Source organism: Poecile atricapillus, chromosome 2 (assembly GCF_030490865.1).
Source record: "Poecile atricapillus isolate bPoeAtr1 chromosome 2, bPoeAtr1.hap1, whole genome shotgun sequence".
NCBI lineage: Eukaryota > Metazoa > Chordata > Aves > Passeriformes > Paridae > Poecile > Poecile atricapillus.
In genome coordinates this window covers 8,880,074-8,893,566 of record NC_081250.1, presented here as the reverse complement: position 1 = coordinate 8,893,566, position 13,493 = coordinate 8,880,074, and the positions used below count along the sequence as shown (strand labels likewise).

Below are 13,493 nucleotides of genomic sequence, written 5' to 3'. Positions count from 1 at the left end.
TTGTTTTGTATGAGTAAAGTTTTAGCCAAACTTTAGATACACATAACTAAAAACCAGGGGATCACTTACCAAAGAAGTCAAATGAAAAGGGGTCCCGTCCGCCAAAAAACTCCCTGAAGACATCATCTGGGTTGCGGAATGTAAATCCAAAATCAAATGGATTATCATGATGATTTCCACCTGAAAACAAAAAACAAACAAACAAAAAAAACCACAAAAAAAAATAAGTTAAATTTTTGTTACCTTCACATATTCTTACTAATAAGAAAGTTAAGGCCTATAAGGTACTTGAATCATCTAAAAACTTAAATTATTTCCAAAATTTCTCTTTCAGATATCATTCAACTTAAATACACACATTACTTCACTACTTTTTAAATTAGTTTCTCTGTTTTCAGATAACAGTAATACTTTTTATAATAACTAGAAAAACTGTAAACCAATTGTAATCTCAATTTTCAAAAGACTAAATTTCAGGCTTTAGTACAAACCTTTCCAGAGTCCTGTCTTGAAAAGAAAGCTACAGAAAATAGAGAAAGCAAAGAACTGCTGATTGTCAACATACCTCCACCTCCATTTATTAGGCCTTCTTTTCCATATCTGTCATAGATGTCACGTTTTTTAGCTGTAAGGAGAAGTTGTACATTATTCAGTAAACAAATTTGCTGGTTTGGTGAAACCTTTCAGTATTCTGAAAGGTATTCTCAGTTAAGCATCTTAAAGCTAGTTCCAGGAAGTTCTGGCATATAACTGCTGAACATCTTTAACAAGGACTGCCAAAGCAGTTTAGCTCAGAAAGGACAGTTACTGAACTTCAAACTTAAAACTATTAAGTTGTACAAGGTCTGGTCCTGATGTGTGAGAAAAAGTTTGGTTTAAGGACAAATTTCACATGAAAGTTTGCCTTTAGGAAGAATATGGCAGTTTTCTTCTTTGGACAGTTACCATGAAAATCTTTAAGGCTGTGAAAGACCTCTGGACTTCAACCTGCTCCTCCACACAAGCCTAATTGTGGAGTTGGTCACATCTTGCCTGAATAAAGCTGCAATTGCATCAACTTCTGAGGCAAGGTTCGACAGGCTCTCTGGAGAACAGTTCCACTGCTCAAGCATTCCCTTCCTTCTATCCCACTTGCAAACCTTGACCATTGCCTCTTTTCCTTTTACTGCACAAAACCGAGCTCATTGTGGGAGAGTTATGAGAAAAGAAGACCGGTGTTTACATGAATGACTGCAAATCCCCTAAAATTAATTATAATCACCTCTGCTAGCTTAATGGAGAATGAAGTGATGCTCCAAAATGCCACGGAAGGATGTGACTCAAACTGCTTGCTCTCTATTATTTTAGAAGGCATGGAATGACTGTTAATTTTGCTGCAGACCAGCCTTACAGTATTCATGAGAAAGGAGAGAAAAATGAAGTCTACATTAGTCTACATTACTGCACAAGATCAGATGGCACTTCAGTACTGAAAGGGAACCTGAAGACCTTGAAAAGACAGAAAGACAGCTCATTTTGCTTGCAAAGGTGCAAAAGGTGTGGAAGTATTAGTAAAAAACCAATCAGGGCATCTGATTTTAGTCTCTTAATATTATCATGCTTTTCCCATGGAATCTCTTCAGTGAAAGATGTTTTTTAAATTTAAAGATTATCACTGAAAAAACATGCAGTTACCTCAAAGAGATGCTGGAAATTAAAAAAAATTCTTAGTAACAAATTAAAATTTTATATAATAGTTATCATCTCAAATAATAGGAGCTTGCACTAGGTTCACAAGCAGACAAATCCCCAAAGATTGATACATTATCTGTACTGACTTTCTAGAGAACAGTTTTTAAAGAAAGGATCTAACCTACTCATCAAATTATGAAGAAGCAGGAAGGTAGACAAACTGTCATGGGCATGAAACAGCAAAGATGCCTTGCAGGCTCACAAAAACCAAAATTCATCTTGAAAAATGTTCCATTTTTGAAATCACAAGGTTTCCCACACGGGAAGTGTGTTCAATGATCACCCAATTTCAATATTCTTTGCTTATGTAATCCCTTACAAAACTACTTTTCTGCCAAAAATCTGTCACCATTCAAGCCTGTAATGGTGTCAGAAAATTTCATTAGGTTTGCAGAATATTTGACTGCCTCTTAACCACTGGGCTCAGGATTCTGGTATCCCTGCTGCACAAACCATTGTTAAGACACTAGTAACTTAGGATTTGGCCTACATCCAGAACCTGGCAGCCCTTTTAGAAGATATTCTAAAATTCTGGCAGTGTACTGTTTCCAAAGAACTTTGAGATCCATATTAACAACCAGACCAGTATCCTATTTTTATCCTGCTCAAAAAAATAAGCTTAAGAAGGATAAAGTACTCTAGAAGATAAGTACTACAATGAACTAATGATAAATTAAGTTCTTTTTCTCCCCTGTCAATTAAGTATCAAAACCAAGCAAAGAAACACAATGTACAGGACTGTAGCTCACTAAATCAGGCTGAACTCTGAGAGGTAATCTAGATGCTGCTAGTGCTTTAAATATAGCTTTCCCATGCTCACTGTCTCAGGTGAAATCAAGGACACTTCAGAAATAGCATATAGACAGCTGCAGTCAATTACAGAAGAAAATAATCAAAGTAGCTTAAATCGCTTTGTTATGATTCAGGCTGCTTTTGTCAGAACATTGGCAAAAGTTAATGATACTCTTCAAGCAAAAAGACATGAGTGAACTGTAAAAATGCATTCCTACACTACATGGGTCAGGCTAACCACCTCTTTCAGAATAATTCAAAATAAACATTATCTTTAGTGTCACAGCTGACTGCATTTACAGAACTCACTCAAAGGCAATTCAAATTTTCACCAAGGTTTACAGTATGCTTGGGCTTTGTCACGAGTAGTTGACTGTTATAAAAACTAGAAGCTGTAGGCCCAGCGCTGGATACTTCAGAGCTGGTCCAGCCTGACTTTAAAGCATAAACACAATACCCCTATACTGATCGTAACACCGGCCGCACCTGCTAAGATTAATTTTATCTTGGGAATCACAGAAATCTCTACAGAAATTTTTGGCAGACACTGATTTTCAGATTCTAGTAGTTTGGTTACATATCTAGGAAATCCTGCAATTTTGTTTCAAAATTTCTGATTTTTCTTAGCTGCAAGCTTCTTTCTCTTTCTTTTGAAAACAAATAGTCAAGTTGGATGGTGAACCAAAATTACAATATCCCTTCAAAGCACCATTGATCAACATTTTCACTCTGATCCCCAGAACAGATGCAGGCAGTTCAAGAGTCCTTTTAAAATACCTACCATCTGATAAGACTTCATAGGCCTCAGCTACTTGCTTAAATTGCCGTTCCGCCTCATCTTTATTGTCTGGATTTTTATCGGGGTGCCATTTTAGTGCCAATTTACGGTACCTGAATGGAAGGAAAAGAAAGGATATTTTACTCTGAAATAATGGGATATGCTATACAGATAAACACAATGTTGTCAGGTTCAACAGGCTGTCAGGGATTGAAGTAAGAAATTCCTGATGCTTTGTATCTTGCATCTAGATGTCGGGATCAACAGATCCTGCAGGTACACTAAGAACCACCTACTCATCTTTTAAATTACAAAGTAAGTTTGGGGTTCTTTATTTACTCTGAATTTACTTACTCCTGTGCATTTCTGATGATCAACCTAAGCACAACATTCCAAAATATCTCTGCTGTGGGCTTCTCCTTAGAGCTCTATAATTATTCAGTACTACAACCAACCAAGGGAAGTATCAAGAACGATCTCATGTGCTAAAAGTTGATAAAGCTCCAAGAATACACTGACTGCGACATCCTAACATCAATGCCTTCTTTGACAGCTACACCTGCACACAATTCCTATCCTCGAATGAAACATTTCAGGCAAAGTGTTCATCACTTCTTACTTAGAGGGGCAAAGCTAAGCGTGCACTTAGGTTGAGGTGTCTTGCAATCATCCAAGATCACAGTTCAACCATTTGAGTTGATAAAGTAGGGTGCAGGAATTTGCAAAAGAACATGGGAAGGCAACAAAGTGTGAATCCAGAAACCACGTAATTGTATCTGTCCCTTAAAATCCCTAACATCTACACCAGTGACACTCACGCTTTTTTGATATCCTCTGCTGAGGCATGTTTCTGCACTCCCAGAACTTCATAGTAATCCACCATGTTTCACAAGTTGTCTTGGTAACAGCAGCCAAGTCTTTCAAGTCCTGTAACAGCAACAACTTGTAAATGAAGCTTGTCCAGCTATTGCTACTTCATAAAAGTCAGGTAACAGCCTAGTATTGCTTTATACCAAACCTGATCAAAGAAAGACAAAGTTAAAATGTTCCAAACCCCAAAAAATAAAACCACTTTAAGTCAAGAGATCAAACAATTACTTTAATTCAGATTTTTATGTTCTTTAATCCCACTGAAACACAGTACACAAACACAGAGATGTACAGCAGTTCCTGAAACAGATTATACTGATAAGCTAAATTCACTCAGTATTTTAATAAGTGTATCTGGATCAGTTTTGATGTAGATATTAGTAACTGAATGCAAAAGTTCACCTGTTATCTATAACCTGTCATGTCTTAAGCACATATGGGCATAAACAAAGGGACCCATCTTTCACATCTCTTCTTCAGTACATTACTTCCACTGAGATGCTCCCTTCAGAACAGCAACGTATGTGCAAGTCTTGCAAATTTAAAACTCAACCTTACTGAGTCAAATAAGCCTTTCTTGCACTCAGACTATGACAAAAAACATGCATGTTGCCAAAGCTACTGAATACCATTTGCCTCCTTTATTTATATTTACCAAGAGAGGAACATAACTATGCAAGCTAGCTCCAACTGCAAGGTAACCAACCAACTCAAGTGCAGAGGCACCTAGTGTTTGTTAGTATGAGAGTCCTAAGAAACCTAGAAGTTGAAAAAGCAATTTGAATACTGACCATTTCTTGTCAACATTAGAGAATAATTACAAGGTACAGTTACACTGATCTTTACTCCAACTAAATGACCACTAAGATGAAAGAACCTTTCCAAAAAAGTTTCAAGAAATGTTTTGTGTCTTCATGCAATGCTGCCTTTCCCTCCACTACTGTAAAAAGTCTCCACTCTGGCAAAATTTCCAACCTCCTTTCCATCCTACCACTGCTGGTTTGTTTCAAGTTTAATGAACAAGGAAACTTTTCAACAAGTGACTTTTTCCAGTACTTATCAACTTGTTGCAGGGAAAGTCACCTAAATATACTCAGAACATAACAATACAGCAATTTATTAGTCACATATTCTTATCTCATGCAGCAAGAACAAAAATTCATTGAAATACCCTTTCCCCCCTCAAGTCATTCAGTGTTTTTCATTTTAGCCTAGGCAAAGTCTCAGTTTCCTTTTCTTTCCCATAAATGCAGAAAGAACCAAGTATGATGTAGCCTAGTTAAATAATCTGAAATTCATTTATTGTACTACTTCTGCATGTATCTTTCAACATCCTGGGATATAAACATTGGAAAAAAGACTTCCTTTTAAAATAAATCGGTACATCTTCAAAATATGTTCTTGCTGTAGGTTAAAGCTTAATTAACTTTAATTATGGATTGTGGTTACATACATACATTTCCTCAAATGGCAAAACCAGTTTAAGTGATACCCTGCCATGCTTCCTTCCCTCTCCAAACTACTTACAGAAGCAAACGCATTGGAGGACCCACGTGTTTAAAACTTGGGTGGTTTTAGCAATCTACTTAACCACAGAGTCCACAAACACAAAATTAAACTGTAGCAAGTAAATAGCCCTTTGAAGAAATCTCCACATCAAAAAAAACATAAGGGTATAGTTAATACTGTGACCAACACCAAAGGAAGTTGGGGGATGTGGATCAAAATTAACATTAAGAATGCCAGTAATAATACACTAATGGCAGGGTTCAGTATGCAAACATACAGATTACCAAAAATATCCCAGGATATTTGCTATCAGCTGCCCTCTCTAGTTTTGCTGTTTCCCACACAACAATTAGAACTGCTCTGTGAACACAGATGTGAGGAGCAAAGTCAGTATGGGTTAAGTATGTTATCAAATCCCATAGCCACCCTTATGAGCAATAGAATATATGGAAGGTATAGTTTACGAAAAGAAATCAGAAGGTGGGAATCCAGTATGAGTCAAGCTTAAGGCTGGAGGTCAGAGTCCCTCCTAACAAGAGGTATTAGCCTAAAACTAGTAAGCAAACAGCAAGAGCAGGACAGGAGCATATAGCGTAACACTAAGTGTTCTTTCTATATTCTCCTTTTCTTACATACAAGGCTTTCATTAGCTCTCCTCTCAATTCTGGTACCTATCTTAGAGGGAGAATTAAAAAATCAAGCTTCTAATTAGAAAAAGCATGTAGGAAAAGCAATTAAGATGTAAAAAATAAGTCACTTCCTTTCCTAAAGAACTTTGTGCACACAGGTAGTCATATTGATTTCAACACAGTATGTTTTTATAAACTTTCCTGCTTGTTTAAAAGCAATGCTGCAGAGCTGTTAAGTTTAAACTCAATACAAACACCATATATGCTAGATGACAGAAACCTAAAGTTGGGACAAAAAAACAGAGCTGAAGCAACACGACAACGTCTTAACCGATGACTCTGACCCTAAAAAGCAACTCCTTCAAGACAGAAATTATTTGTTTCAAAGAAATGTCTGGGGATTGCATATTCTGTCTTTAGTAAGTGCTTTTGTTCAGTTTTTACTTGCCACTAGTATAAAGTCTGGAATTAAAACAAGCCAGAAACTATCTAAAGAAAACAAATTCTTATTATTCTCCTTCTCCTAATCAAAGTATCGCCACAGTCAGGTGACAGCAAGAATTCATCTCTGATATACTGTTATTTCTATCTGCCAGTTATTATAAAATATAAACTGTATTGCTGAAATTTTAGTTATCATAGGAACTTTTTTTGTATGTAAAAAGGTTTTAAAAATATTTACAAGAAAAAAAAATTCATCTGCAGCTTTTCTTGTCCAGCTTAAGAAAAAATGTCAGTTAATATTTAGCCCCTCAACAGCCAGTAAGACTGAGCAAAAAAACACCACACACATCCACAAAACCCCCTTCCCCCCAAAAAAAATCCAACAATACTCACAAACTAGGAAAGACCTCAATCTGCAGTCTTTTCAGGACAGATTTAAAATATTCACTCAAGAAAACAGCCACCATCAGCTTATAATAAAGCAGAATATGGATAACCACTGACTTAGAAAATAGAAGATGGCAAATTAAAAACAAATAAAACAGTAGTTTTAAGGCTAGTAGGAACATGCATGGTAAAAATGCCTAGATGTTTCAAAGATGCAAACCACACACCTCCCTTCTAGAAACCACTCAACTGTCCTAACCAAAATGACAAAAATCTTCTCCGAACAACCAATCGGTCAAAACAATTTGTCTCCAAATATACAAGCAAGGCTCATTAATTAGGCACTTTAGAGTTTTCTCTAAAGCCATGAAGAATCCAGCCCACATTGGCTGATTTCCTCCCTCCATCCACAGAAAATCTACAAAATTTCAGAAGAAAAGACAAGCAAAAAAAAAAAACAAAAACAGCTGAAAGGAGGCGTTTCATGGCCTTGTCTGCTTGCAAAAATCCATAGTTCCTTGAGCTGGGAACTGCACTGTTTACAGTGTGCTATCAGCTACTCCAACTCCTTCTTTGGGGCATGAAAACCAAACAGACAAATGTTTATATGAAAGGTTTCCATAGTTTATAGATTTCTCAGTCATCACAGGAGAAGGCAGCTGTGTTCTGGGTTATGGAGCAGTGGCCCTGAACTCAAGGCAAGTGACAAGGGCCACATGACCAAGCTCAGGCCCTCCTTGCACAGCTCAGCCCAGCACTCGGCCAGTTACCCAAAACCTGACTCAAAAACTCTCTTTACAGCACAGTCCTCAGCTACAAAAATAGCACAAGAAGTATTACTGGAAACATATGTAGAGAGCTCTAAACTTTTATAAGAACAGATGACAGAGAAAAGCAAATAATCAGACAAACAACCAGCAGTGATGACAAAGCAGCACCCCTAACTAAATACAGAACGGAGGAAAGCATCCAAACAAGAAATTCTTTAGAGCAGCCAGGAGGGAATTCAGACAGCAAGGGGCATGCGACCTTTGCAGTCAGCTTAGTCAGAAAAAGTTATCTATTTCTGGCCATGAAGCAATGGGCAGCACAGAGAGCCCTCAAAGATGCCATAACAGCTTGAGCTCAGTGACTACAGCAGTCACCTGGAGAGCGGGATGGAGTTCCAAACTCCTGATTCATGCAGTTCACAGAGCAGGCAGTCATAAACATCCTCTGCAAGTCCCACAGCCACCCAGGTCCTAGCACCTGCCTGCCTTCCATGGACTTACCTAAAGGATTGCATCCTGCTGGCAACTCTGGAGGAACAAACACCCTGCTCTGAATCCCAGTTCACTTGGATTGAATTCACAAAAATCCACTGTGCTAACATAAAAATTCCCACAGTTTACAAAAAAATTTTAAAGAGTAAGAATGCTAAGGAGCAAATAAAGTTACTTATGAGTGCAGGAACACAGAGCAAGAAAACTTGTGTAAGTTTTAAAATTAATAAACCTGACAAATACATTTAAACAAGGCACCAGCATTAATCTGTTCCTCCTGCTTATACATGCACAGTGCAGTACAGACTAAAGCATATTAACAACTTCAATACTTTAAGCTTTTACTTACCTAAGCTTAGAAAAGCTGTCACAGTTTAACTTCACAGGCTCCTGAAATTTATTGTTTCATGGAAAAATGTCAATTTACCATATAATTAAAATTAATAAAATGTACTTAAATAGCCGTGTTTATGCTCATTATTTTAGTACTCCCTCAGCATCCCCAAGAGATGAATTTAATAAAATGAACATTCCAAAAAGCTTAGTTTAATCTCGTGTTTACAGCAAACATCCTGCTTGTATGTCAGACAGCAGAGTGTATTTGGATACAGTTATTATTATACCAGTTCATACAGGGAGAAGGCAGCTGGGGTGACTGCTTTACCTTGCAGTTCATGTTCCCTTGTAGAAAAGCCAGGAACAATAAAACTCCAGCACAGCCAAACAAGAGACACCTGTACAGGACACCCTCACGCCTGAGGGCAGGAAATCACAAAGAACCCTGTCCACTGCTCTCCTCCCCAAGGGCAGCAAGACACAACTCTGGCACAAATTACAGGACTTGGTCTGTACTGCTGCCTGGCACGTGGAGAGCCTGTAGAGGGCAACAAGTAAGAAACTATTAAAAAAAGAGTGAACCAACCAAAAATGGAAATAGAAGAAATCCAAAATCTTCATCCGTGAAAGAAATGTAAACTGGCTAACAGAAAACAGGAGAGGAGGATGCTCGTCACTCAATAGGGCACCCGCACTCCCTTGGTTGAGACTCTCCTGCTTATCCATCTGATCTCTGATAAAGAGGGACTTATTCATGATCTTTCCTTAAAGCAAAGGAGCATTTTTCCAAAACACGACAACTCAGGTGTCCAAATTTGGAATAGTGTCACAAATATCTGGAACACTGTCACTCTCCTAAAACTAACCATAAAAGGCTATATTGTTCAAAGTAAAATTCGTGTCTTATTTTTAAAAAAGTATGATCTGTGTATGATTAAGCAATTAAAAACAGTGAAAGCCTCAACTGAAAGACAAGGCCCAGAAAGTTTTAGGCAAATAATTGCATGTAATCAGATGATCCTTTAAGGAAAAGAAAATAGTTTAAAGTTTCTACACATTTCCCCTGAAGTGTTTTTGGAGTCATGATAGCTTGATTTAGGGGAAAAAAAAAATCTTCATTAAAGCAAAGATCAAGTTCTTTCTCAGAGTGTTGGCAGGGTGTCACAGATTCAGACTACATTTCAAGACAGAAAAAAAATCTAATCAGAAAAATTAAACTTTTAATAAAAACTGGCTGTAATGTAGCTATGAATGGCTTCAGACTTATTATATGGCCTTTAAGATTCTTTAAGTACTGAGTCCTCACTCATATCAGTGAGATTTCTATTCAGAACAAACAGAAAACATAAAACCTACAACTAGTAACTGTAGGAGTGAAATGCATATGCATGAATTATTTCTTCCCCAGCAGTTAAATAAATAAAGCAGAATGATTTCATTAATTCTAAAGTAAGGAAAATCTAACATCCATTCAAAAGAAAATATAATTTAAACCTACTAATACCCTCAACTATAGTTTTATTTTTAATCTATCTTGAAAGAAACAATCCTCATATGCAAGATCCAACAAGTTTTGACACAGCTAATTAATTTCACACTAATCCTTCCATCTCTTGAATAAGACAAAGGAAAAGCTTTGGCAGAAAATGTTTCCAGGACACAAGTGACGAGGTTCTTTACAAATACTATTAGAGAAATAGAGCACTTCCTACTTAAGGAGCACAATGCTTAAACATAAACCTCACACAGCTAAGTTGAAAATTACTGCAACGAATTCCCTTCAGAGCATCACCCCACGGTGAAGAAGCGGTGGATGTGCCCCTGGAAGGGCGCGAGTGCAGCGCAGTGGCTCGGCCGGGCTGCACCTCCTCCACAGCCGGCGGCAGAGCGGCCCCGGCTCACACGGGTGGCTGCGCCCGGCGCCCAACCCGCGCTGACATTTCCATCGATTCCAGGCCGCGACCGCCTCTGGACCGGCGACAAAGCAATCGGCGGCCTCGTCCCACGCAAGCTCGGCTCACAGACCTCACAGCGCCAATGAGCTCGGCACAGATGCAGAACAAACCAAAACTCTGCTATTTATTTCCTCAGGACAGCCCGTGTACTGTTAGGAACTCCTACATCCTACATAAGATGATGATTTAACCTAAGTCGTTCCCTCTCCCCACATACATTCCAAAACTTCTAATGGATAAAGGAAAGAATACAGTCGGTAAAGACATGTATTTATCTATTAAAAAAAAAAAATCAGTAGCAAAACACATTAGCCCTCTAACTATAACTTCACAGAACTAAATCCCTGCATGCCTTCTCCCCAAGCCCAGCCACGATAAATCAGCCAACTGCATGGATCTGGGAAGGACAAAGAAAACACCAGCGAGAGAAGCTGTCTGGGTAGGAATCTGCTGTAGTCTAAAAGCACAAGTACTAAAAAGACAAGTCTGATGGAGAACAAGGGGAACAGTTTACAGATAAAGACATTATTAGTAGTATTGCAGCCTAAATAGTGCTGCCAATAAAAGTAGCAATGTAAATTTCCTCTCCAGTAGATTATTTAAGAAAATTTAATACTAATTTAAATTCCATTTTCAACACACCCTTATTCTCTGCTGAGAAGTCAGCACAGGAGCCAAGGGGAGTACACAAAGTTAGACCAGCGTTGTGCAATAGTTAAAATTTTGGCTGTGCGCAATTTAAAAAAAAAAAAAAGTAATCAGAGAGACAAGATCTGTAAATACATTTACTCATTGGTCCAAACAAATCTTCTTTGACAATATAATCCATCAAACTAAATGGTATTTTAACTACCAGGCTCTTGATCACCAGCTGAACATAAAATCCCTAACTGGAGTACAAGGATCTCCAAAGAGTAAACAGAAATTAAGGTCAGCAGGCAGCAGTGACTGCAACCTCTGCTGTACGACTGAAGAGACACAGCCTTGCTTCATCCCAGTTGTTCCCTTTGTGTCAACACCTTGTTCTAATCACTTTTTAACACTTTATACCCTAAAAACTCTTGGGTTTGATCACTGACTACACAACGTCACAAGCCTGACCACTTGCACATTAACACGGTTATAAAATTAGCTTTTATGTTACCGTGTCTAAAGAAATAGCAATTTATCATCATCACAATTTAAAACAGATTTGTTCAGTATTTTGAATCATTTCTAACACCTTTGTTAACATGGCTGAAGGCTGTAGCACATGTTTTCAGCTCCGACAGCAATACAACAAAAAGTGTTGGTGCAAACAGGAACGCGGATCGGAAACCCAGCCCACTGCCCTCTCTGAAGAGCAGCAAATACTGGCGACAAACAGTGTTCCTTACCTGGCAGCGTCAGTTTTCAACTCAGCCCGGAACCTGGCAACAGTGAGTTCAAAACACCCGACCTCTGCCGACCTCACCACAACAAACCTGCCCCCGACCCTACCGCGAGTAACAAACACCGAGCAGAACGTAACTAAACCGCTTCCTTCGGGGGAGAAAAACAGCGCGTTCGGCTTAGGTTCATCAAGGGTGGAAAATACCTCTGAGATCATCCAGTCCAACCATCCTCCCCCAACACCGCCACTGTGTCCCCTGACCACTAAACCACAACACCCAGCGCCACATCCAGGCGCTCCTTAAACACCTCCTTACACTGGTGACTCCACCATCTCCCTCGGCGACCTATTCCAGCCTAACTTCCAACCGTCCTAAATGTGAAACATTTTTTACATTATCTAATCTGAATCTCCCGTATCATCTCAAGGCCACTTCCTCTGGTTCTCTCACTGCAGGCACGGCAAAAGAGTCCAACCCGTGTCTCATTACAGCCTCCTTTCACGGAGCTGTAGAGAACGGAAAAAAGGAGGACACAATAATGCTCACAAGCCGCCGAGGCAGTATCCTGCGACGAAAAGCGCTTTAAGAGCAAGGCCTGTTTAATGAACCAAGGCTCGCCCTCACCTTCTGGAAACTGACACCACCGTGAGCAAGAAATGGAAATTCGGATTATTTTTTTTTTTTCCCCTTGCGGCAAACATGCGCCGATGGGAGCTGGGACCGAACGTCCCGGGATTTGTCCCGCTCCGAGTCCCGGAGGGAGCCTTGGGCAGCCGCTCCCTCCCCGAACTCCCTGCGATCCGCGAGCCCCGCCAAGGCCAGGCAGAGCCTCCACAGCAGCCGGGGCCGTTCCAGCACTGCGGGGCCTGCGCCGGCCGCGCCGCGAGGCCCCGGTACTAGGGACGCCGCTGCCGAGCACCGCGGCCCGGCCAAACGCCCGTTGCCCGCTGTCCCTACCTCCCGCACGGCCGCGGCCGGCCGGCCCCGGGCCCGTCTGCCCCGCACTCACCCGCCGGTGGCTCCTCAGCGCGGCCGCCGCTCGCGCCCGTCCCCTCCCGCGGCTCCCGCCGGGACAAACGGCAGCGGCCGCAAACAGGAAGCGCCGCCAGCGCGCGCCGTCACTTCCGCCCCGCCGCTTCCGGAAGTTTCTCGAACAGCCTCGCCGGGTGTCCCGTGTGAGCGGAGGGCGCCCCCTGCGGGCGGCCGGTGGCGCTGCGCCGGGGCGGGGGCGGGGCTCCGTGAGGGGGCGGGACCTCTGGGGGCGGGGCCTCGTGAGGGGAGGCGGCTGCGGGCGGCGCGGGCCCGGTGTGTGTTCGTGCAGCCGCACGTTTCCTACCAGCGATGTCTGCTCTCTGCTCCGTAGAATCACAGGATGTCTAGTGGGCATGATGGTGTTCAGTCCTAGGCTGGACTCTCACAGGTTTTTT

General features: G+C 40.7%; 1 protein-coding gene across 4 annotated transcripts in view; it reads right to left on the bottom strand.

Moving 5' to 3' along the window:
• The window catches only part of DNAJB6 (DnaJ heat shock protein family (Hsp40) member B6), an 86,361-nt gene extending 73,137 nt beyond the window's left edge, over positions 1–13,224 (bottom strand). For all 4 annotated transcript variants that reach the window (XM_058831911.1, XM_058831914.1, XM_058831912.1 and 1 more), the window contains exons 1-5: positions 13,076–13,224; positions 4,120–4,228; positions 3,305–3,414; positions 566–625; positions 70–180 (exon numbers count right to left, since the gene is read on the bottom strand). In XM_058831911.1, the coding sequence (XP_058687894.1) occupies positions 70–180; positions 566–625; positions 3,305–3,414; positions 4,120–4,184 (346 nt within the window). In that variant the 5' untranslated portion in view covers positions 4,185–4,228; positions 13,076–13,224. The remainder of the gene's footprint in view (positions 1–69; positions 181–565; positions 626–3,304; positions 3,415–4,119; positions 4,229–13,075) is intronic.
• Positions 13,225–13,493: the final 269 nt, after the last annotated feature.